General features: G+C 44.0%; 1 protein-coding gene across 6 annotated transcripts in view; it reads left to right on the forward strand.

Moving 5' to 3' along the window:
* Positions 1 to 24,300, forward strand: part of NRF1 (nuclear respiratory factor 1) — a 127,848-nt gene that overhangs the window by 81,932 nt on the left and 21,616 nt on the right. For 4 of the 6 annotated variants that reach the window (XM_077471968.1, XM_077471970.1, XM_077471972.1 and 1 more), the window contains one exon: positions 42 to 166. In XM_077471968.1, the coding sequence (XP_077328094.1) occupies positions 42 to 166 (125 nt within the window). Of the gene's footprint in view, positions 1 to 41; positions 167 to 826; positions 901 to 24,300 lie in introns of all 6 variants that reach the window. The other 2 variants (XM_077471971.1, XM_077471973.1) reach the window with 1 other exon arrangement.

Here is a 24,300-nt window from a genome sequence, read left to right on the forward strand (position 1 = left end):
AGAATGCCTGCTTCTGTCATTTTATTTTTGTTTCACTATAGTGAAGCAGCGGCTCATGCAGTAGCCACCTTAGCAGAAGCCACACTTCAGGGAGGAGGACAGATCGTTTTGTCAGGAGAAACGGCTGCAGCTGTTGGGGCTTTAACTGGAGTACAAGATGCCAATGGTAAGAGCAGGCCATCCTGCAGCATTTTATAACTGCTATTGTACAGAACACTATGTAAGACACCTTCCTTTTCATTAGCTAGATAGATTCGTTTGCAAGGTATTTTAGGCTTTTTACCAACACTACAGCTTTGCGGGCTGTGCTGCAGTCATGTAGCCACACTCCATCTGGTAGTCTATATATTACTTTTATCCACAGTGTTGAGTTATTTACACAACACTTTGATGTGGAAACAGTGTGTTTTCTCACAGTAATGTCCATTGACAACCCTGAACAACCCTGAACCCTTCAACAATTCTTCACTACTAAGATGCCACAATTTTGAGTAATTTCATAAAATAAACTTTTTTGTAATTAAAGATGTTGGCATTTTTGAGCTAGATGGTTGTGCCTTTCTAATATTCAGATTAAAAAAGCCAAGCTAAATAAATCTGTGCATGGCAAGCCTTCTTTCCCATTCTCTTAATATATCTTTCTCAAAGGCACAATGTAACAGAAGACCCTGTGCAAAACCTAAAACGGGATGCTTATCTCAAACAAATCATTTAGTGTCTTCCTTATGTCTGCCTAAAATTATACTGTATTTCCCTGTAGACTGACACCTCAACAAATTGTGTCATATCCATTAAAGCATATTTTTTTTTTTTATATCCATGTTAGATGGTCTGGCGGTTGTTACCAAAACTGAAAACATATATGCTTTTTTGTGCAGATTGTAATATAAGCACACAATGGTACGTATAAAGAAGTAGCTGAAGTGATTGACAACAATGGTCAAAGGGACATAGTGTAAGGGGAATTCTCTTTTAAAATGCATATGTAACTATCCCCATGCACATCGTGTGCCATTCAAGTTGCTTGGCCAATTGTGGTGTGTCCAAAAGCCATAGGAAGCATAGGCCAGCACTTGATACAATATCTTTACACTTTTTTTTTTTATTACAATTCATAAGCGTTAAGGCACTGCTGCCTCTAAATTCTAGTCTCAAGTAATGCTGTGCTTTTTGGTGATATCTGATTGATGATTAGCTGAGCGTTCTGCTTTCTGGAAGCACATCGGGAATATGTATTGGGAAGAAAAACTCTGCCTCTTACTCTGCCACCCTAGGTGGCTACTTGACCCCACACAGAGATACAGTGCAGAACAAGGCAGGATTATAGGTAATGTGGGAGAGATCAGCTGTATGAAGACCTCATGCAACTACTAGTGATTGGTCCTTTGCCGTTTCCCTGACTTTTTGTTTTGGACACAGTTTCCAGAGTTCGGTTTCTCTTTAAAGCTACACTTGACCTCTAAATTTAACACTTAACCCCCCCCCCAATTATTGCAAGTAAGTACTACTAAAGGCTTCTCATTTAAAAAAAATATAATTATTTTGGTAACCTTTCTGTCCATGTAAATCATCAAACACTTTCTTAAACATACACTACATGACACAGGCTTGATATTCATGGACACTGGGTTTTAGGCTGGTATTTTCAGCTGATTGGTCACCTGCAACATGAACATGTTACGCCCCAAGTACGGGTGTAACATGTTCAACATGTGACGTTCTCTTTTAACTAGTTTAACCACTTTCAGACCGGACCAATTTGCTGGTCAAAGACCAGACCACTTTTTGCGATTCGGCACTGCGTCGCTTTAACTGACAATTGCGCGGTCGTGCGACGTGGCTCCCAAACAAAATTGACGTCCTTTTTTTCCCACAAATAGAGCTTTCTTTTGGTGGTATTTGATCACCCCTGCGGTTTTTATTTTTTGCGCTATAAACAAAAATAGAGCGACAATTTTGAAAAAAAAACGCATTATTTTTTACTTTTTGTTATAATAAATATCCCCCAAAAATATATAAAAAAACTTTTTTTTCCCTCAGTTTAGGCCGATACGTATTCTTCTACATATTTTTGGTAAAAAAAAACGCAATAAGCGATTGATTGGTTTGCGCAAAAGTTATAGCGTTTACAAAATAGGGATAGTTTTATAGCATTTTTATTAATTATTTTTTATTATTTTATTTTTTTACTAGTAATGGCGGCGATCTGCGATTTTTTTATTGTGACTGCGACATTGTCGGGGACCCATCGGACATTTTTGACACATTTTTGGGACCATTGTCATTTATACAGTAATCACTGCTATATAAATGCAGTGATTCCTGTGTAAATGACACTGGCAGTGAAAGGGTTAACCAGTGGGTGGCAGTGTAGGGGTTAAGTGTTCCTAGGGGTGTGTTACTAACTGTGGGGGGGTTGGGCTTTCATTTAGTGTACACTGATCTCTGCTCCAATCACATGGAGCAGAGATCAGCGTCACTAGTTGCTAGGCAGAATGGAAAAATGTTGTTTACACAGCATTTCCTCCATTCGGCCGCTCCGTGAGACGATCGCGGGGATGCCCGCGGCAATCGAGTCCGCGGGTCCCGCGACCGGACTCACGGGGGTCCCGACCAGCGCGGGAGCGCGCCACCGGCGGTGCGCTCCCGATGGCAGGGCGGCATCGAATATTGGACGTACCTGTATGCCAATATGCCTGCCCGTGCCATTCTGTCGACGTACATCGTCGTGCGCTGGTCGGGAAGTGGTTAATATTTTAACTTCAGATTTGTCAGTTAACTCTTCAACTCTTCACTGTCTTCTAATACAACAATACAAGGGGTGCAACCGTGGGAGCTGTACCTGGACCCCAGGCCATGGGGGCAGCCTGTGTAATGTTGCTTTGGTGCAGAATCCTGCATTGGGCGCTCACCTAAGCAGTTGGTGCAATGTGTAGTTATCAGCAGGGTTCTATACAGGTCCAGGACCATGTTCAATCCTTGTGCTGCAGACCCCCCTTTGTGGGTATACCCACCATGACGGGCAAAGCATGGAGCCTATATAGGGATCAGTAAAAATGATAGAGGTAAGACAGGGTCACCCTGTGTCTCTGATTTTAGTTTAGTCCCACAGCAACTGAGACATAGATTATTTATGTATCCCGGTTTATAAGTGTTTAGACGCTAGAACTGTCATGAAACTGGGAATGTATTTGGAATGTTTTCACATATATGCAGTGTAAAATTGTCAAGGGCTTTGTCACAGGTGGGTGACCAGGTATTGCATCATACCACAGGTCACGCTTCTAACCTCCATTTCCACTTAGAGCTCTTTATAAGGTACTGCGGTGCTTCATCCTGCCCATTTTTCTACAGGATGGTCACCACCTAGGTTGCTGTGTACTGCTTCTACGGACACTTTTACAAAAATTTTGCACACTACTCCATGAAAAGCCCTTAGCAGAATACCCTCACTAACAGAAATGACAGAAATCAGGCGAAAGAGAACCGTAGCAAATGCTTTTAAGCAAATATTTGCTCTCTCAAAGGCATTTAAAACGTTCAGACTGCTTAGACTAAGGCCGCGTACACACGCGCGGACTGTTGGCCCAACTTTGTCCGTCCAACAGTTTGAGCGAACAGTCCGCTCAAACTTAGCATGGACGGACATGGCCACACACGACGGACGAACAGTTTGCTGAAACCGTGCGCGATGACGTGAACGGCACGTACGACGGGACGAAAAATACGACGTCCTATACACTGCAATGCAACCTTCCGACGTGGAAATCCTTTCTGAGCATGCGCGAGACTTAGTTGGCCGAACAAGCCTACACACGAGCGAACAGTCCGCTGAAACCTTGTTTCAGCGGACAGTTTTTCGGAATTTCCGTAAGACCTTGTTCGGCCAACTGTCCGCTGAAACTGTCCGCTGAAGCCCCACACACGAGCGGACTGTCCGCCCAAACACTGTTCAGCGGACAAGGTTGGGCGAACAGTCCGCGCGTGTGTACGCGGCCTAAGGCTTCTTGCACAAAATGCTCCTGTTTGAGCATTTACTTTTTCAGACTTTTTTTTTATTTTTATGTACTTGCGCCTTTAGGTGATAAACACTGGCACGCCCTAAGACAAGAAGTGCACTCCCTATATAACCCCTCCCAATAGTGGGACTACCTCATTTTTTTTTCACCAGTGTCTGTTGATCATGAGTAAAGATGTGCTGAGCTCCACTGGAGCAGTCCTTGCTGGGGCTAGTCTTGCTAACCAGATCCATTCAAAGGGTACTTTTTCTTTATCATACATCACGGGACACAGAGCAGTTATTCGTGACTATCTGGGTTATACACTACCTCTAGGTGATTGGACACTGGCAACCAATAGCAAGAAGGTTCCTCCCATATAACCCCTCCCATACGGGAATTACCTCAATTTTTTCGCCAGTGTCTTCAGGTGATGGTCACAAACGTGAAGCTCTTCAAAATTTCATCAATTGAGCGCTCTAGTGAGGGTGTTGTAATCGAATCCGTTCGGATGGCACGAAGCTAAAGGAATGGTACCCGAGCCTCGCTGTAAGAACAAGGTTTTGCTTGTAATGTGTCCTATCTACGCGCTGGACCCTTGGATATTGGTATTCTGGTCATCAACTTGCCCAAGATAAACCCAAAGGGTGCTTTTACAGGCACAAGGGTGTGGACCCCAAGATGGGGGACCTGGTCCTTGAAAGTCCACAGAGGCACTACCCGCCGTGATGGGGGAAGATTGGGCCTGGCTTCTCAGGTCCTGCAGCGTGGACTGGTGAGTACTTCCTCTGGGATGCGCCGTATTTTGGCACCACTTGCAGTATACGTTCGGCTACCATGCTTACCGCGTGGATCGATTGGTGCCATTTGGGACCTTTAAAAGAGGCAGTTCACCTGGTGTGTGCGTGGAGGCATAGAGCATGTTGGGCACGTGATTCTTTTTTGGACACAGTTGCATCAGGTTAAAGGGGACAGTGTTGAAACTCTAATGGCTGCTGTATACTGGATTACAGTTAGCTCAGAGGGAGTGCTGTCTTCCCATACTTGTAAGCAATGTCCTCCAGGAAAAAGGGAACAGGGAGCAAGACCAATACAGGGTTAAGAGTGCCTCCTTGAAAAGCAGGAGATCAAGCTCTTGAGGATATTATCCCAGCTTCCGCTGAAGGTCCTACGGCTTCTGGCTTGGCTGAGCCATTGCATTTGTCAGGCATTGTGGCTACAACTGGTACCCCTGCCTCAGCTTATGTTGCTAAAGATGATTTGGCATCTGCCTTATCTGGCCTTGAAGGTAAAATAGCAGGTATGATTGCCTTGGTAACACAAGCAGGGAGAAAACGTAACATATCTCCCTCTCCAGAGCCTGATCATGATGGTGAGTCATCTGAGCATCAGGACTCTAATAACCAGGCAGGGCCAGGGGACCCAGACCCAGAGTGGGAGGAGGATCTGGTCGCAAAGGATCGGGAAGAAGAAGCGGAGGACTCTTCAATAGGAGAGTCTAGCTCGGACGAGCCATTCTCAGCCTCGCATTCCCAAAAATTATTTGTCCATTCTCTGACAGAGATGGTTTGAGCTGGGTTTAAATTACCCCCAGTCCAGGAAACTGGACCCTCCTGTTCTACTTTGGGTTCTCTTCGACCTCTGCAGGGTTCCCAGGCATTTCCTGTGCATCCATTGTTAGAACAGGTGATCTATGCAGATTGGGATCATCCTGACAGGATATATTTACCTCCAAAAAGGTTTCCCCTCTTGTATCCTGTGGAGGAGAAATTCAGGAAGAAGTGGGGTACACCTCTGGTGGATGCTGCCATTCCTTCAGTGAATAAAAATTTGACCTGCCCAGTGGATAACGGTCAGGTATTTAAGGATCCGGCGGATAAAAAGCTCGAAACTTTGCTAAAGGCCTCCTTTACAGTAGCTGGTTCGGCTGTTCAGCCAGCGATAGCGGCTATTGGCATCTGCCAGTCCTTAAAAGATCATGTTAAGAATTTGGTCAGGAGCCTTCCTTGTCAAGAAGAAGCTATCGAAGAATTATCGGAGCTCCCTCGCACCTTGTGCTTTTCAGTAGACGCATTAAAAGATGCGATCCAACAGATGTCTCTTTGTGCACTTCTGTTGGTACATATGCGCAGGGTCTTGTGGCTGAAAAACTGGTCGGCCGAAACACCATGCAAAAAGCTTCTTGCAACTTTTCCCTTTCATGGTGAATGCCTGTTTGGCAAAGATCTGGATAGGTATATCCAAAAGATCTCGGGTGGGAAAAGTGCTTTGCTCCCTGTTAATAGTAAGAATAAGTGACCCTCCTTTAAGATTCCCCGTGCTTCAGTACCTAGTTCTTCTTCTCCCAATCGGTATCGACGGCCTCAACAGTCCGGTTTAAAAAAAAAAAAAAACGCAGGGTCAGAAAAAACCCTGGACTCCAAGGACGGCCTGGCTATTGAGGCCAGGGTATTAAAGGACCACGGGGTTAGAGGTGCAGCTTTGTCCACTTTGATAAATGCTAGGAAACCGGTTTCCAGGGCCATTTACTACAGGGTTTGGAAATCCTACATTTCATGGTGCGAAGTGAAAGGTTGTAACCCTCGTAAGTATACAATTGGAAAGATCCTTGCTTTCCTTCAGGCAGGAGTACGCTTAAGATTGGCCTTGGGCACAATTAAAGGTCAGATTTCGGCCTTATCTGTTTTTTTCCAAAAACCAATTGCAGCCCATTCCTTGGTGCGTACCTTTAAGGGAGGGAACGCACCTAAGACCACCGATTTAAGCCCCCCTTATGCCCCTGGGACTTGAATCTGATACTATCAGCCCTTCAGTATCCACCCTTTGAGCCTATTAAGCAGATTCATTTTAGTCCTATTGACCAGGAAATTAGTCTTCTTGGTGGCCATAACTTCGGCCAGAAGAGTGTCGGAGCTAACCGCCCTTTCATGCAGAGAACCTTATTTGATTCTGTACCAGGACAGGGCAGTCTTGTGCCCTCGTAGGGAATTTTTGCCAAAAGTAGTTTCCCATTTTCATTTGAATCAGGATATCATTCTGCTCTCCTTTTTTCCAAATCCAGAGTCTAAGGAAGAAAAGTTACTCCATGCGCTGGATGTAGTAAGGGCTATTAAAGTCTACTTAAGGGCGTCAGCCCCTTTCAGGAAAACTGACTCTTTTTATTCTGCCTGAGGGTCCTAAGAAAGGACAGGCAGCTACGACTTCAACTATCTCAAAGGGGATTTGCCAAACTATCATTCAGGCATATGAGTTGAGGCATAGGATTCCACCGAGAGACCTGAAAGCACATTCCACTAGAGGTGTTAGTGCCTCGTGGGCAGTGCATCGACGGGTGTCTATGGCTCAGGTCTGCAGAGCAGCTACTTAGTCTTCAGTTCACAAATTCACCAGATTTTATCAGGTGGATGTCAGGTCTTGAGAAGAGAAAATCTTTGGTCATAGCGTGTTGCAGGTGGCCTTATAGGGCCAAATGACAGTTTGGACTTGTCTTAGCTGTGTATCCCTCTTTAGGACATCCCAGATAGTCATGAATAACTGCTCTGTGTCCCGTGATGTATGATAAAGAAAAACTGATGTTTAAATACAGTTTACCTGTAAAATCCTTTTCTTTGAATACATCACGGGACACAAAGATCCCTCCCCTCTTTCCTGGGACTCTTCATTGCTTGCTACGAAACTGAGGTAATTCCCGTATGGGAGGGGTTATATGGGAGGAACCTTCTTGCTATTGGTTGCCAGTGTCCAATCACCTAGAGGTAGCGTATAATCCAGATAGTCATGAATAACTGCTCTGTGTCCCGTGATGTATTCAAAGAAAATGATTTTACAGGTTGTAAAGCTGTATTTAAAAATCCTTTTTTTTGGGGCCAAATTGAATGGTACCCAGGCCTCGTATCCTAAGAAAGGAGGTTTTGCCTGTAAATGCTTCTCTTTTTAGAGAGCTGGACCATGGGATCCAGTACTTTATGGTAGTGAGGCCATAAAGTTTTACTGGCAGGGTGCTGTTGCAGGTCCAGGATTGTGGGTTACCTCTAGGTTCCCCTGCTCCTGAAGGTTTTCGGAGCCCACCTTGAAGGGTGAAGATTGGGTCTGTTGGTTTACCACAGAAAACCCTGCGGCGGGAAGGTAAGTGGAGTTTTCTAAGAAATATTTTTAACATTTTTCTTATGAATGTCTCCTTTAAAGCAGAAGTAAACCCATCGATCTAACAGTTTGAAAAAACATGGCATGCCGGAAATGTTAACTGTCACATTGGTTGTGCTTTCAACCAAACTGTCAAACCATCCAATGGCTGGTGTCATAACTGATCACATGTGCAGCTTCATGGCAGTTAAAGATTAAAGGGAGGCCAAGATGGCAGCTTCCTTGGCTGAAAACGATAGGAGGGTTTACTTCCACTTTAAGTAAATAATGTTGTCTGTGTCACCGCTGGGGGCTGTATTGAGCACTCACCGCCTCATGCTGGAAACAGCGATATCAGGAGCCGATCACTTCCTCCTTCTCCTCCGGCCAAAGCAGCAGTCCTCCGTTAAGCAAAAAGGTTTGTCTCCCTGCCTGTGGCTCCCCCTATGCTGAGATTGGGGGGGGGGGGGTGGTGTAAGAGCCCGGATTCATTTTTGGAAAAAAACGGGGAAAACGCTGCGTTTTTTTGTGAACCCCCCCCCCCCCCCCCCCCCCCCCCGCCATGCTCGCTCTGGGTCTGAGGGTAACTGTAGTCCGACGCTCGCGTGGGGAAACCCGTCTTTTTAAATAATGGGGTGGAGCCGTAGGCAACGCGGGGCAGGGCTAACAGCGTCGGTGTTCTCCGACGCCGGGTGCACGTGGAGGAAGCTTTTAAAAGCACACTGTGCTGCTGCTGGCTGTGGAGGGACACGAGCAAAGAGGTGGCATTACTTGACACATTGTTACTGCTTCAGGCTGGGCATTAATAGCAGCAATATTTTGCTGGACTATAGCCTAGCAGTGTATGCATTCCTTCTGGTAGTGCCTCTGCTTTGTGCATCAGGCTATGAGTGGAAGGGGGTCCAGGAACTCCTCAAAGGGTTCTAGGGGCTCGATTTGTTTACATCAACCTAAATCCATGTCCAAGAGAATGTCATCCTCCTCTGAGTGATGCAGCAGCCCTGGACACTTCAGCCCCTATATATGTCACACTTGAGGTTTTTTCTTCTACCATTTCTAGTTTTGGAAAAAGATTGATGCTATGATCTCTCTCCATAGTGGGTCCAAACGTAGCAGATACCCATCCAGTGCTCAGGACCCTCATCCTGAGGTACAAGGGGAAGGGGATCAGGAAGGTCTTCCAATAGATCTGGAAGATACTAATATCTCCTCTTCCCGAGGATCCTAATGTGGAGGGAGAAGTCTTACACGACAGTTTGCTGGTACATTCCCTTACTAAATTGGTTTGCTCAACCTTTTCGCTGCTTGTTGTGCAGTCTATTGATGAGCCCACCTCTGGTTTGGGATCACTAAAGCCTCCCCATCTGGGAATGCTTTTCCTATCCATTCATGGATAAAAAAAGCTGATATATTCTGAATGGGAACACCCGGATAAGCAGTTTTTTCCTCCCAAAAAGTTTTCGACACTGTATCCTATGGAGGAGGAATACTAGAAGAAATGGGGGGGTTCCAGCAATTGATGCTGCAATCGAATAAAAATCTCACTTGTCTGGCAGACAATGTGCAAATGTTAAAGGATCCGACAGATAAAAAGTTGGAATTTCTTTTTAAGAGCAACATGTCTCTGGCAAGTTCAGTAGTGCAGCCGGTTCTTGCGGCAATTGGTGTATCTCAGTCAATAAAGGATTAGTTTGTAGAGATACAATGGGCTGGCATATCAGATGCACTATGTTTTACGGTGGATGCCATGAAAGATTCTATCATTAAAGCCTCACAGCTTATGCTAGGACTAATGAATACATGCAGAGTCCTGTGGCTGAAAAGTTGGTCAGCCGAAGCACCGTGTAAGAAGCTCTTGGCCAGTTTCCCATTTCATGGTGAACAGTTATTTGGAGACGATCTAGATAAATATATCCAAAGCATTGCTAATGGGAAAAGTTCTCTTTTTACCAGTAAAGAAGTTTAAAGCGGTTCTTCACCCTAAAGGGGATGTTCCGCTAATCTTATCCCCCCCCCCCCTCCGGTACCACAATCGGCACCTTTCAGGGGGGAGGGGGTGCAGTTACCTGGATAATCCAGGTAACTGCACCCACTTCCGGCCAGACCCCCGCAGACGCTCTGCCCCCCCCCCCCCCGTTGTGTTCTGGGAAACACACAGTTCCCAGAGACACAGCGGGGGACCATAAGAGACGCGCAGCGCGAATCGCGCATGAGCAGTAGGGAACCGGGCAGTGAAGCTGTCATGCTTCACTTCCCAATTCCCTGACAGAGGATGGCGGCGGTGGCAGCAGCGAGACGAGCGATCGCTCGTCATCTGCCGCCGACATCGCTGGAACCTGGGACAGGTAAGTGTGATTTTATTAAGTCAGCAGCTGCAATATTAGTAGCTGCTGGCTTTTAATATTTTTTTTTTAGGTGCAGCTCCTCTTTAAACATTTCTCCTCTTAAACGTGTTTCCTCTCCAGTGCCAGAAGCATCTGCCTCTAGGCAGTCTCGACGGCCTCCACCATCAAGCTCAAGAAGAAGACATCAGGAGCAGTCCCAGGACAGAAAGCCCGCAAAACAAAATGCTAAAACCTCCTTATGAAGAGGTGCCCCCGCTTGCTTGGGTGGGGGGAAGGCTTTTGCAATTTTCAAAGATTTGGCAGGAATAATGTCAAGACAGATGAGTGGCTGCCTCAATTTCTCTAGGTTACAAACTAGAGATCAGAGAATTCCCGTCTCCTCGTTTTCTAAGATCAAATGTTCCCAGAGATCCAGAGAAAAGGAAGTCTCTCTTTCTAGCTCTGGATAATATAAGGAGGTGATATCAGAGGTTCCCTTGGAGGAACAGGGTTTAGGGTTTTATTCAAACCTTTTCATGGTTCCAAAACCAAACGGGGAGGCAAGACCCATTCTAGATCTCAAAGATCTGAACCGGCACTTAAATATCCGGTCCTTTCGCATGGAGTCAATCCGATCGGTTGTCTCCATTTTGCAAGGAGGGGAGTTTTTGACATTGATATCAAGGATGCATATCTGCACGTGCCGATATTTCCCGCTCATCGGAAATTTCTATGCTTCGAGGTGGAAAATCATCATTTTCAGTTTGTGGCTGTGCCATTCGGTCTGGTCACAGCAACACGTGTGTTCACAAAAATCCTGGCACCTCCTTTAGCCAGGTTAAGGGTAAAACTGTCCTAGCCAATCTGCTTTTAGTAGATCAATTGGTGTCTGGTCTAAACCAAAGTTTAATCTCAGCTGTAAGCTACCTGGAATTCCTAGGCTGGATCCTCAACCTAAAAAAATCCTCCTTAAAATCATCAAGGAGATTACAGTCCTTGGGGCTGATCAAAGATACCGTCCAAAAGAAAGGTATTCCTACCCCAGGCAAGAATCGGCTCCATAAAATAACTGATTCAACTTGTCAAAGCAAAGAGAAGTCCTTCCATTCGGCTGTGCATGAAATTGTTAGGGAAGATCGTGGCCTCCTTCGAGGCCGTCCCTTATGTGCATTCAAGACTGCTACAAAACACCATTCTGTCAGCCTGGAACAAAAATGTTCAGGCTTTGAACTTCCCAGTGCACTTATCCCCTGAGGTATGTCGGAGCCTCAATTGGTGGTTGATATCCAGCAACCTTCAAAAGGGGAAATCCTTTCTACCACTATCCTGGAAAGTGATAACGGATGCCAGCCTTCTAGGCTGGGGAGCAGTCCTGGAAGAAGCTTCTGTCCAGGGGAAATGGTCCAAGTCAGAAAGGACCTTGTCCATCAACATTCTAGAGATTCGGGCAGTACGTCTGGCCCTAGAGTCCTGGACTCTCGGGTCCTCTCAGGATTCAGTCCAACAATGCCACGGCTGTGATAAGAAAAAGAAAAGTCCAGGTGCGCCAAACTAAGTGCAGCATTAAAATTCACCATTTAATAAAATTAAAAAGCTGAGCCAAAAGGCTACTCACAAACATCAAATTAATACAGGAGTATCGGGTGTGTCAGCTGTCATTGAAAGGACAAGGTGCTTTGGTGGTCCAGGGTACTTCCCAACGTTAAGGTCAAGGTCTATTTAAAGGAGACCGCTCAGGTTAGTAAAACAGATGTTTTGCTTGTACTGCCAGAAGGTCCTAAAAGAGGACAAGCTGCATCAAAATCTACCATTTCCAAATGGATTCGTCAAGTGATTGTTCAAGCTTATGGTCTAAAGGAGAAAATTCCTCCTTTTTACTGTTAAAGCACACTCCACCAGGGCTGTTAGAGCCTCTTGGGCGGTGCATCACCAGGCCTCTATAGCTCAGATCTGCAAGGCCACAACTTGGTCTTCAGTCCATACATTTACCAGATTCTATCAAATCGATGTTAAAGGTCATGAGGACATTGCCTTTGGGTGTAGTGTACTGCAGGCTGCAGTATAAGTCCTCTAGCCTCTTAATGCCCTACCTTATTTTGTTGCGTCTCCCTCCCTTCAGTTGCCATTGCTATGGGACATCCCACATAGTAACTACTATGGCTCTGTGTCCCCTCATGTATGAAAAGAAAACAGGATTTTTAAAATGGCTTACCTGTAAAATCCTTTTCTTTGAAGTACACCAGGAAACAGAGGTCCCTCCCTTCTTTGGTATACACGTATATTGCTTGGCTACAAAACTGAGGTAGTCCCAGTAGTGGGAAGGGTTATATAGGGAGTGCACTTCTTGTCTTAGGGCGTGCCAGTGTCCATCACCTAAAGGTGGCCTATAACCCACATAACTACTATGGCTCTGTGTTCCCTGATGTACTTCAAATAAAAGGATTTACAGGTAAGCCGTTTTAAAAATCCTGTTTTCGCTCATATGCGTTCATGCAATTTTGCTCAAATGCATGAAAACTTGTTCTCCCATTTTTGTTCTGCGCAATATGTAAATGGACATTTGTGTGCGTGAGGTGCAAATTACTGACCAAAAATTGCAATTTTTCTTTCTTTCTTTTTTTTTTTTTGTTACTGAAGAATGCACGGCGATTGTTTACGTGGCTGTGTGCCTAGGCACGTTACAATTATCAGGCTGTCTTTTATCTCTGTAAAAGCTATACTGACCTTTTTCAGGCTACAGTATGCAGGAGGCCTCAGGACACCCTTCAACTAGAGAAGGACCTTATTTTAACACTGGTCTCTGCATCTGATTTTAGCATTATCTCAGGTAGGGATGGGCTCAGGTGGGTTCAGATCCTAGTTCCAACCCACCTGAGTAATCACGCCAGAAAGCTGTTGCTGCACGTCGCCAATCATGAGCAGCCTAGCAAGGGGCGTGTGTATGCATGCGCAGCTGCGGGCCAGGAAATGCCATGCTGTCTATGATTGGCGTTGTGCAGTGACGGCTTCCTGGCGGGATTGCTCAGGTGGGTGCGGACTAGGATCCGAACATGCCTGGGCCCATTATTAATCTCAGGCTTACAACATGCATCCTACCTAACTAAGGCTAATTTGCGCAACTGTGTTACAATTCCTCAGACAATGGATGGCTTTAATACAGCTATCTCTATCCGGGGCTCGAAAACACCAGGCTCCTTCCCTACACCCACCATCTCTTCCTGAGTCAGAGCCCGTTATGCCTGCTCTAGAGGCAGGTAGGCATGAGAAGGCCGTGGAAGATTTTCCACCGCTAGGCTCCTATATTCCCCTGATGTTCCAGATTCAAGCAATATGCTTTTGAATGTTGATATGCTCACCTCTGCTGTTTTTCAAAAGCCTCCGCATTGCCACACCTGATCCTCCCCCATTTCACAATGCCTTCTTTGGGTACTAAGCCCTTGTACACACGATCGGAGATTCCGACAACCAAATCCGTCGGATTTTGTCCGAAACTGTTGTGTACACACGGTCAGACGAAGTTGTCGGAAAATCCGATCGTTCAGAACGTGATGACGTTATTTCGTTACGATGGGACTACGTTCAGGCTAGTAGCCAATAGCTTTGATGTAGGAATTTGATCTGAGCATGCGTGGCACTTTGTCCGATCGGAATTCTCTACACATGATCGGAGTATGTCCAATTGGAGCATTTTGTCGGAAAATATTTCCGGCAAGTTGGAAAATTTGGTCCGACGGATATTCCAACGGAAACAGTCCGATGCATACCACACACAGTCAGAATATCCGACAAAACGCTCCAATCGGACACATTCCGTCGGAATCTCCGACCGTGTGTACAAGGGCTAAGAGATTCCCAGTTCATGAACAAATTGAATGGGCAATCTATAAAGATTGGGCCAATCCAGAAAAGATAATTACCCCTCTGAGAATCATTGTGGAGCTCTATCCAGTGGAAAAAAAATGTTCACAAAGAACTGGTCTATTCTGGTAGTAGACCCTGGCATTCCAGCCTTGAGCAAACCTCTTACTTTACCTATAGAGGACGTTCCTTCGTTCAAAGCTTCTTTTGACAAAATTTGAGACGGTCTTAAAGGCTTTTAATTGTTTATTCATGTTAGTGCAAGATCCCTGTTTAAATGGTGCAGCTGTTCTAAGTTTTATATTTTCATTTTTTTGCATAGCAGCACTTTAGTATTTATACACAGTAGATCATCCAAACGCACTACCCAGGCTTCAACTACTAAGCCTAAATCCAGGCCTTCCCTGGTGCCAACTTGGAACACAAAATCCACCAACTCTACCTCAAAGCCGCCTTCCCAGTGAAGTGGGGGGGGATGTCCGTTTCAATTTGCATCTTTCTGGTTGATGGACGTCCCAGACCTGTGTGCTCAAAGGGGTACCAAATAAAGTTCCACCTCCCCCTCGCCCCCCTTCTCTCAAACCAACCAAGGTCTGCTCAAGGACAATTAGATTTGCAGAACGCTTTGAACTAATAATGGATTAGTCCTGGGGGACTGGTTCAAAGAATTCTTTTTAAACCCGTTTACACTACCAAAACACAACAGGGGTATTCGTTCTATTCTGCACCTAAAATCCCTAAAGAAGTACCTTCTGGTGCAAATGTTTTGTATGGCATCCACATGGTCAGTTGTTGCCTGTCTGTGACAAGGGGCATATCTGGCATCCCAAGACTTCATCCCATGACACCCAAATCTATTCAAGACCTCTCCAACACATCTTTTTGGCATGGAACAAACCTGCAGAAAAAGAAACAAAAATTATGGGCTTGGCCGAATGTTATGAACTGTTGCAACACAATTATCTGCATACTAGACTGCTGAAAACGTGTTTGGCACATCTATATTGGACTGTGTTGATCTATTTATACCACAAATCGATTTAATGGACTTTAGTTCTGATCACCATTGATGTATATGATTTAAAATCACATGCTTGTAATTATTATTTTCACTTTATTCTTGTGTATACATCATTTTTATGGTGGTAATTCATGATTCACTTAGTAATTATTATATTGTCAAATCAATTACTTAAAGGAACGGCGCACCATTTTTTTTTTTTTTTTTTTTTTTTTATACATGGAACAAATATGCACTAAGTAAGGATCTTGATGTACCAACCCAGCCTTGACAATGGTTAAGTTGTTACTACCACTTGAAAGTGATAACAGACTCCAGTCCCTCTGGTCTCTAGGCAGGTGAGGAGTGTCCAATCTATCACAGTTCAAGGAACATGGTCACTGGACAAAGCCAAGCTTTTTTTTTTTTTTTTTTAAGACTCTGTCCAAAGAGGTTTTAGTTTCAAGATTTTTTAGGGCACTTGTATGGAATAGGCCGGTAACCCTTAAAGATTTCCCAGTTGGGATTTGTCTATTGTTTCACAGAGCTCAGTTGGAACCCTTACAGGAAGCATCCTCAAAAGATTTAGTAATTAAAACTATTTTTCTGTTAGTCATCACATCAGAGAGAAGAGTCAGTGAGCTTCATGCCCTGGCAGTCAAAGAACCCTTACTAAAAGTTTTTTCGGATCGGGTAATCCTTCAAATGAATCCAACGTTTCTACCTAAGGTTTCTACAACTTTTCACCGTTCACAAGAAATAGTTTTACCCACTTTCTCCTCCGCTCCTGTCAATCCAGGAGAAGAAGCTTTCCACACCCTGAATATAAGGAGATGTCATCTACATTTTTTTAATGGTCACCATCGAGTTTAGAAAATCTTTATATATTTTCAGGACCACATAAAGGGGCGAAAGCTTCTAAAAGCACTCTGGGTAGGTTGCTTAAATAGGCAATCATGGAGGCTTACAAAGCTAAGGGAGAAATACCCCCCTCAGGTATTGCTGCTCACTCTACGAGATCAATGGCAGTTTCCTGGGACAAAAGGGCCAGTGCTACGCCGGAGCAAATATGCAAGGCTGCCACATGGTCCAACTTTTTGACATTTCTCCGACACTATAGGTTGGACCTGCTGTCCTCCGTAGATCCATCCTTTGGCAGGAAGGTGCTGCAGGCAGTGGTCCCTCTCTAGGGTAAGTTTCTCGGTTATCCTCTCCGAGGTTGTCCTGAAAGACGATTTGAGAAAGACTAAGTTGGATTTACCGGTGATGGTATTTCTAAGAGCCTTTCAGGACAACCATTACTTCCCTCCCTTTTGTCTTAGAAGTGGTTTTAAGTATCTGTCATGGTTGTTTGGTGTTTTTTTTTGTCGTCTTCCTCAAAAAAAAAAAAAAAAAAGTTTCTTGGTCTCATCAGACCACAGGACATGGGTCCAGTGTCCTTGGTCTGCTTGTCTTCAGCAAACTGTTTGCAGGCTTTCTTGTGCCTTTTAGAAGAGGCTTCCTTCTGGGACAACAGCCATGCAGACCAATTTGTTGGAGTGTGTGGCATATGGTCTGAGCACTTTCGGGCTCACCCCCACCCCTTCAAGCTCTGCAGCAATGCTGACAGCACTCATACGTCTATTTCCCAAAGACAACTTCTGAATATGACTGAACTTCTTTGTTCGACCATGACGAGGCCTGTTCTAAGTGGAATCGGTCCCGTTAAACCGCTGTATTGTCTTGGCCACCATGCTGCAGCTCAGTTTCAGGGTCTTGCCAATCTTCTTATAACCTAGGCCAGTGATAGCGAACCTTGGCACCCCAGATGTTTTGGAACTACATTTCCCATAATGCAATGTAATTGAGCATCATTGGAAATGTAGTTCCAAAACATCAGAGGTGCCAAGGTTCACCATCTTTATGTAGAACAACAATTCTTTTTTCAGATCCTCAGAGTTCTTTGCCATGAGATGCCACGTTGAACTTCCAGTGACCAGTATGAGAGAGTGAGAGCAATAACACCAAATTTAACACACCTGCTCCCCATTCACACCAGAGACCTAACACTAACAAGCCACATGACATCAGGAGGGAAAATGGCTTACTGGGCCCAATTTGGACAGTTTCATTTAGGGGTGTACTCCATTTTGTTGCCAGCGGTTTAGACATTAATGGCTGTGTGTTGAGTTATTTTGAGGGGACAGCAAATTTACACTGTTATACAAGCTGTACACTCACTACTTTACATTGTAGCAAAGTGAAATTTTTTCAGTGTCACATGAAAAGATATAATAAAATATTTACAAAAATGTAAGGAGTTTACTCTTGTAAAATATAGTGTGTGTGTGTGTGTGTGTGTGTGTGTGTGTGTGTGTGTATATATATATATATATATATATATATATAATATTTATATTACACACGTACTTTCCTGACTCGCATGTCTTGATGGCTCTATAGTATACACTGCATCATTTTCCCACAAGCAGTTCATAGGGCACAGGTGTTGGGAGACTTGTAGTGTTTTCACCTAACTTTATTATCTCACTATTTTACCTAATAGGTAACATTATTGTTGTGTTTACCTATTCAGATTTTTTTTCCACCTCCTTACAAGAAGTTCCTCTATGGCTGGTGTGAATTAGCCCTGAAAGGCCATAGATGCCACTCAGCACATGATTGGCAAAAACGATTTCAGTAGTCAGGCTCCAATTCTCCTCTGACCCAGCCATTGTTGGCTTTGCCAAAACTCCTGTTTTAGATCCATTATGTCAGCAATATGCTTCCCTTCTAGCAAAGGAAATGTGATGGGTTCTTCTTCCTGCTTGACTATGCATCCATGTGAGCTTTTTCATACTAATAAGATTAGAATTTCCCTTTTTTTTTTTTTTGGTGGTGCTCAGGGTGTTTCCTTCCACTCTTAACTTAAAGCGGTAATCCACCGGGACTCCGCGTTTTTTTTTTTTTTTTTTTTTTTTTAAAAGCCAGCAGCTACAAATACTGCAGCTGCTGACTTTTAAAATAGTGACACTTACCTGTCCAGCGCGCCCGCGATGTCGGCACCCGAAGCCGATCGCTAGGTCGTCTGTCGGGTCCTGCCGCCGCCATCTTGGGTATGGGAATCAGGAAATGGAGCCTTTCGGCTTCATTTCCCGGTTCCCTACTGCGCATGCGCGAATTGCGCTGCGCAATAAGGACGCTCCCTGCTGCCTCTGGGAGCTGTGTGTTTCCCAGCAGGCAGCGGGGCACTTGCGGGAAGGGGCGGGCACTTGCGGAAAGGGGCGTAAGTTACGCCCCTTTCCGCAGAGAGCTGTCCCGGAAGTGGGTGCAGTTACCTGGATTATCCAGGTAACTGCACCCCTCCCCCCTGAAAGGTGCCGATTGTGGCACCGGAGGGGGGGAGGGTTCCGATGAGCGGAAGGTCCACTTTAGGGTGGACCTCCGCTTTAAAGCAACTAGGGGATTCTTCTGAGACTTGTGGCTATAGGCCTTTGAAATGTTTTTTTATTACTCCCTTAATGCTGTACTTACAACCTTCCAGGGTTTTTTCCCCTGACCTTTCATTGCCCATGTGCCATAGTCCTTTCCTGACACTTTCCTTCAGCACAATATTCTTTTCTATGCCTGATCCATACTACAAAAAAGAGGATTTTATGTTTTTCTTGTTGGCGCTATTCAGTTACCCCTCATGGTACATGTTGTTTTTTTTTTTTGTTTTTTTTTGTTTCCTCTTATACAGGTCTTTTTATTGCTGTCAGGCCCTCCGTTCCTAATCCTTCTACTTGAGGAGATTAGTTCCTCAAACCTAGAGCCCCTGTTACTACTCCTTGCTATGGCATTTACTGTTCATAAGAGCATTGGCACTTGTCTGCCTTGCTCAACTTTCTTCCTTAGCGTACACCTGTGAAGGAGCCCTACCAAGTGAATTCCTGATATCCCTACTTTCCTGATATCCCTACTTTCCTGATATCCCTACTTTCCGGATATCCCCTACATTGTCACATTTCCATCCTTTTGAATTGGATGCCACCCTTGCAACCATGCAGGTTAATTGCTGTACTTTAGTCTCTGGCAAGACGATTCCACCTATCGATATGATTGGGATCTTTGTCCTGAGTTCTCTACTCATTCTGTACATGCCTGGTCCTGCTTATTCAATGCATCCTTCTGCCTGGTCCTGCAGCTTTTTTGCTACAGGGTGGCTGTTCTGTGCAGAATCTTGTGTGTGTGTGTGTGTGTGTGTGTGTCTCTGCTCTGCTGCTGGCACTGAACATGTCGATCAGCGGGTGCCAGCCTATGAATGTCTGCCGGCACCCGCTGATCGGCAAGAAGAGACACAGGACAGAGGTTCATGAAAATCCATCACATCCCTTAGTAAAAACAGCACACACAGTACACATAAACACTGGTTAGGCAGACATTTAACGCATTTATCCCCTTCCCTGGCAGTGTCATTAGTACAGTTAAAGTGCATATTTTTATCACTGATCACTGTATTAGTGTCACTGGTTCCCACAGTGTCAGTGTCCGATTGTCTGCAGCAATATCGCAGTCCCACTATAAGTCGCTGATCGCCCCCATTACTAGTGTAAAAATTCCAGTATATATCCCATAGTTTGTGGACACTATAACTTTTGTGCAAGTCGGTTTACACTTATTGGGATTTTTTTTTTTTTTTTTTTTTACCAAAAATATGTAGCAGAATACATATTGGCCTAAATTTACGAAAAAAAGTATTCTTTTTTTTATTTTTTTTTATTGGATATGTTTTTAACCACTTAAGGACCGCCACATGGCAATGTACGTCGGCAGAATGGCACAGACGGGCACAAGCACGTACATGTACGTGCTTGCCTTCCAGCGGGTGGGGGGTCCAATCGTTTCACTTCAGGAGCGATCCGGGATGAGGGGATGGCCGTTGGTTTCTGGCCATCCCCTCTCGATTGCTCCTGGCGAATGAGAAGCTTCCCCTGCTTGTGTAGTGTAAAAACAGGCAAGGAGGAAGTGATGTCATTCTCCTTGGGGTGGTCTTTTTGACCGGACTGCGAGGAGAACACAATAGTAAGTGCACCAACACTACACTGACATGTAGGTACACATAGGCACACAAAAATCCCCCCTCCCAGTCACAGTGTCACTGATTGCAGTGATCATTTATTTACTGATCACTGCATTTAGTGTCAGTTGTGACAGTAAAAACTGTCAGGGCAGTTAGTGTTAGGTCCAGGGTAGCCCCCTACCACCCCCTAATAAAGGTTTAACCCCCCTGATTGCCCCTAGAGTTAACCCTTTTACCAGTGTCACTAAGCAATCGTTTTTCTGATCGCTGCATTAGTGTCACTGGTGCCGCTAGGTAGCTAGTTATTTTTTTTAGGTTCACCACTAGGTTTTTATAGTGCGAGGTACCCCCATATACTACCCAATAATGGTTTTAACCCCCTGATTGCCCCTAGTTAACCCTTTCACCCCCTTTTGCCAGTGTCACTAAGCAATCATTTTTCTGATCGCTGCGTTAGTGTCACTGGTGCCGCTAGGTAGCTAGTTATTTTTTATGTTCACCGCCAGGTTTTTATAGCGTTAGGTACCCCCATATGCTACCTAATAAAGATTTTAACCCCCTGATTGCCCCTAGAGTTAACCCTTTCACCAGCGATCACCGTCTAAGTGTTACGGGTGACTCTGGTTGGTTAGTTTGCTTTTTATAGCATCAGAGCACCCACCATTTATTACCCAATAAAGGTTTAACCCCCTGATCACCCGGTGGGTGATATCAATTAGGTTTTAGGGTCAGGGTCTGCATCGCCCCAGGCAGCGCTAGGTTAGTGCCAGTACCGCTAACACCCACGCGCAATCAGATCTATACTAACGTCCCCAGCAGTTTAGGGTTCCAAAAAAACACATTGTTAGCGTGATTAGCCCAGATACCTGCTAGCACCTGCGTTTTGCCCCTCCGCCCAGCCCACCCAAGTGCAGTATCGATCGATCACTGTCACTTACAAAACACTAAACGCATAACTGCAGCGTTCGCAGAGTCAGGCCTGATCCCTGCGATCGCTAACAGTTTTTTTTGGTAGCGTTTTATATTTAAATCCTGAAGGCAGTGCTTGGTTTTTGGTGTCCCGTATGTGGCTAGGCTCCCAAAAAGTCCCCCACGTGTGGTATCCCTGTACTCGGGAGAAGCAGCAGAATTTATTTTGGGGTGTAATTTGACTTATGCCCATAGCATGTGTGAGCAATATATCATTTAGTGACAACTTTGTGCAAAAAAAAAAATGTTAATATTCCTGCAACTTGTGGCAAAATATAAAATGTTTCATTGACTCAACATGCCTCTCAGTAAATAGCTTGGGGGGTCTACTTTCCAAAATGGGGTCATTTGGGGGGTTTTGTGCTATTTTGGCATTTTATGGCCTTCGAAACTGTGATAGATAGTGAGGAGTTAAATCAAAAAATTGCACCCTTAGAAATCCTGAAGGCAGTGATTGGTTTTCGGGTCCTGTACGTGGCTAGACTCCCAAAAAGTCCCACATATGTGGTATCCCCATACTCAGGAAAAGCAGCAGAATATATTTTGGGGTGCAATTCCACATATAACTATGGCATGTGTGAGCAATATATCATTTAGTGACAACTTTTTGTAAACTTATTTATTTATTTTTTTTGTCATTCAATCACTTGGGACAAAAAAAATATTCAATGGGCTCAAAATGCCCCTCAGCAATTTCCTTGGGGTGTCTACTTTCCAAAATGGGGTCATTTGGGGTGGTTTGTACTGCCCTGCCATTTTAGCACCTCAAGAGATGAGATAGGCAGTCATAAATTAAAAGCTGTGTAAATTCCAGAAAATGTACTCTAGTTTGTAGACGCTATAACTTTTGCGCAAACCAATAAATATACGCTTATTGAAATTTTTTTTACTAAAGACATGTGGCTGAATACATTTTGGCCTAAATGTATGACTAAAATTTAGTTCATTCAATTTTTCTTATAACAAAAAGTAGAAAATATCTTCTTTTTTTTTTTTTTTTTAATTTTCAGTCTTTTTCCTTTTAAATTGTAAAAAATAAATATCGCAGAGGCAATCAAATACCATCAAAAGAATGCTCTATTTGTGGGAAGAAAGGGACACAAATTTTGTTTGGGTACAACATTGCATGACCGCGCAATTACCAGTTAAAGCAGTGCAGTGCGAAATTGTAAAAAGACCTCTGGTCCTTAGGCTGACAATTGGTCCGGGGCTGAAGTGGTTAAAGCGGCAAGTAAAAAACATTGGTTTCTTTTCAAAATTGTCGACTTTTTTTTGTTTATAGCGCAAAAAGTAAAAAAAACTGAGTGAGTGGTGATCAAATACCACCAAAAGAAAACTATTTGTTTGAGAAAATGACCTAAATTTAGTTTGGACACAGAGTTGCATGACCGTGAAATTGTCTGTTAAAATAAAGCCGTGCCCCATCGCAAAAAATGGGCTGGTAATGAGGGGGGGGGGGGATATTCTGGAGATCAAGTGGATAGTTATGGTATGTCAATTTGTACCCTGTAGGTCCTGGTCAACTTTGTACATCTTTTCCAGTCTCCTGAGCCCTCCTTTGCAATTTTTGATTGAAGATGGCTCTTCCTTGTCACCCGGTGTGGCTTTATTTCCTATCCAGGTTTTACTTTTCTAATTTAAAGGGTTTCCATTTTTTGTGGGATCCTCATATAACTAGTTGCTCCCCCTTTCTGTTCCCACCTGTGGTGCCTTGGACTCTTCCTCCTTTTTCACACATGCACAAGGTAATCTTGAAGCTGGTTCTCTCCTTTCTTCTCTGATGATTCTTGTTTTCTAGAAACGTGTGTGTATATGTATGTGTGTGTGTGTATGTATGTATATATATATATATATATATATATATATATATATATATAATTTTATTTTATTTTTTTCTGGCAATGTTCCACTGGTAGGCACAACATTCTTTTCTTTTGCTATGGGTCAGGCATAACATCTGGGGTGGTCTTTTTGTCCCCTTTTTTATGGAACTTTTACCCTTTGGGAAGAACTACCCCATCCCTGCTTGAGCTCATTCTCCCATTGAGGTCAGGCTCTAAAAGCTATACAGCAACCTAGCATCTATATACTCATACTTTAAAAAGAGCCACCACTTGAATCAGTTTTTTTTTTTTCTCCAAAACCGATGGTTGCTAGGTGAGTGTTGGGTGTCCAGTAAGGTGATTCTGCTGTCTGTTGACCCTTCTTGTGTTTTTTTTCCCTCTGGGGGTCAGTATAATCCGACTGTTTAGGAATTGTTGTCCCTCAATATTTCTGCAGAGAGGAAGTTAACCATAGGTTTCTTGATCCAGGTCCAGAGCATTCAGAACTTTCTTCTTTTTTTTTTTTTTTTTTTTTTTGTCATAAATTTTAAATTCAAGAGCTATTATTGTTGCTATTCTGATGCATTAACCTTGGGATCTGTAATCAAACCAAAGCACTAATAAAAGTATCTACCAGCATAAAGATTAAAGCATTCCGTCAAAATGAATTATATAAATGTTTTGTTAACACTGCTGCGTTTTGTCTAATGAACAACTAGATCAGCTCTGCTAATGATTTGTCCTTCTCTGCCCATCAACTCACACTAAATATAGTTCACAAAGCAGATCAGTGCACAGCACTCTGCTGTCTGTGTGTGATGCCACATAAAATGGAAACAAGGGCTAGTATAAAGCCGGCATATTACAATGCATGTGTCTGGGTCTGTGAATCCTCAGCACAAAAGGCTGTGCTAGGTGTGGCTCAGAATGAACCCAACAGGACCATTAGCTGAGTAGCTTTTTTTCTTATGGCATAAGGTAACTGAACCACCCAGTGTATGGATGAAGTATACGTCTTTTTATGCTATCCGCAATTGGTATTAGTGTGCTGTACTAACACTGAGCATTACTCAGGTGAGCGTAAATGGCTCTAAGTGTGAGAACTTCTATTTAGTATCTATCTATCTTAGTGGCGGTGTGCTTCACTTTAAATGTAACACACCTG

This window comes from Lithobates pipiens, unplaced genomic scaffold, assembly GCF_037356315.1.
Source record: "Lithobates pipiens isolate NorthernLeopardFrog02 unplaced genomic scaffold, aLitPip1_a1.2 Scaffold_8, whole genome shotgun sequence".
Lineage (NCBI taxonomy): Eukaryota > Metazoa > Chordata > Amphibia > Anura > Ranidae > Lithobates > Lithobates pipiens.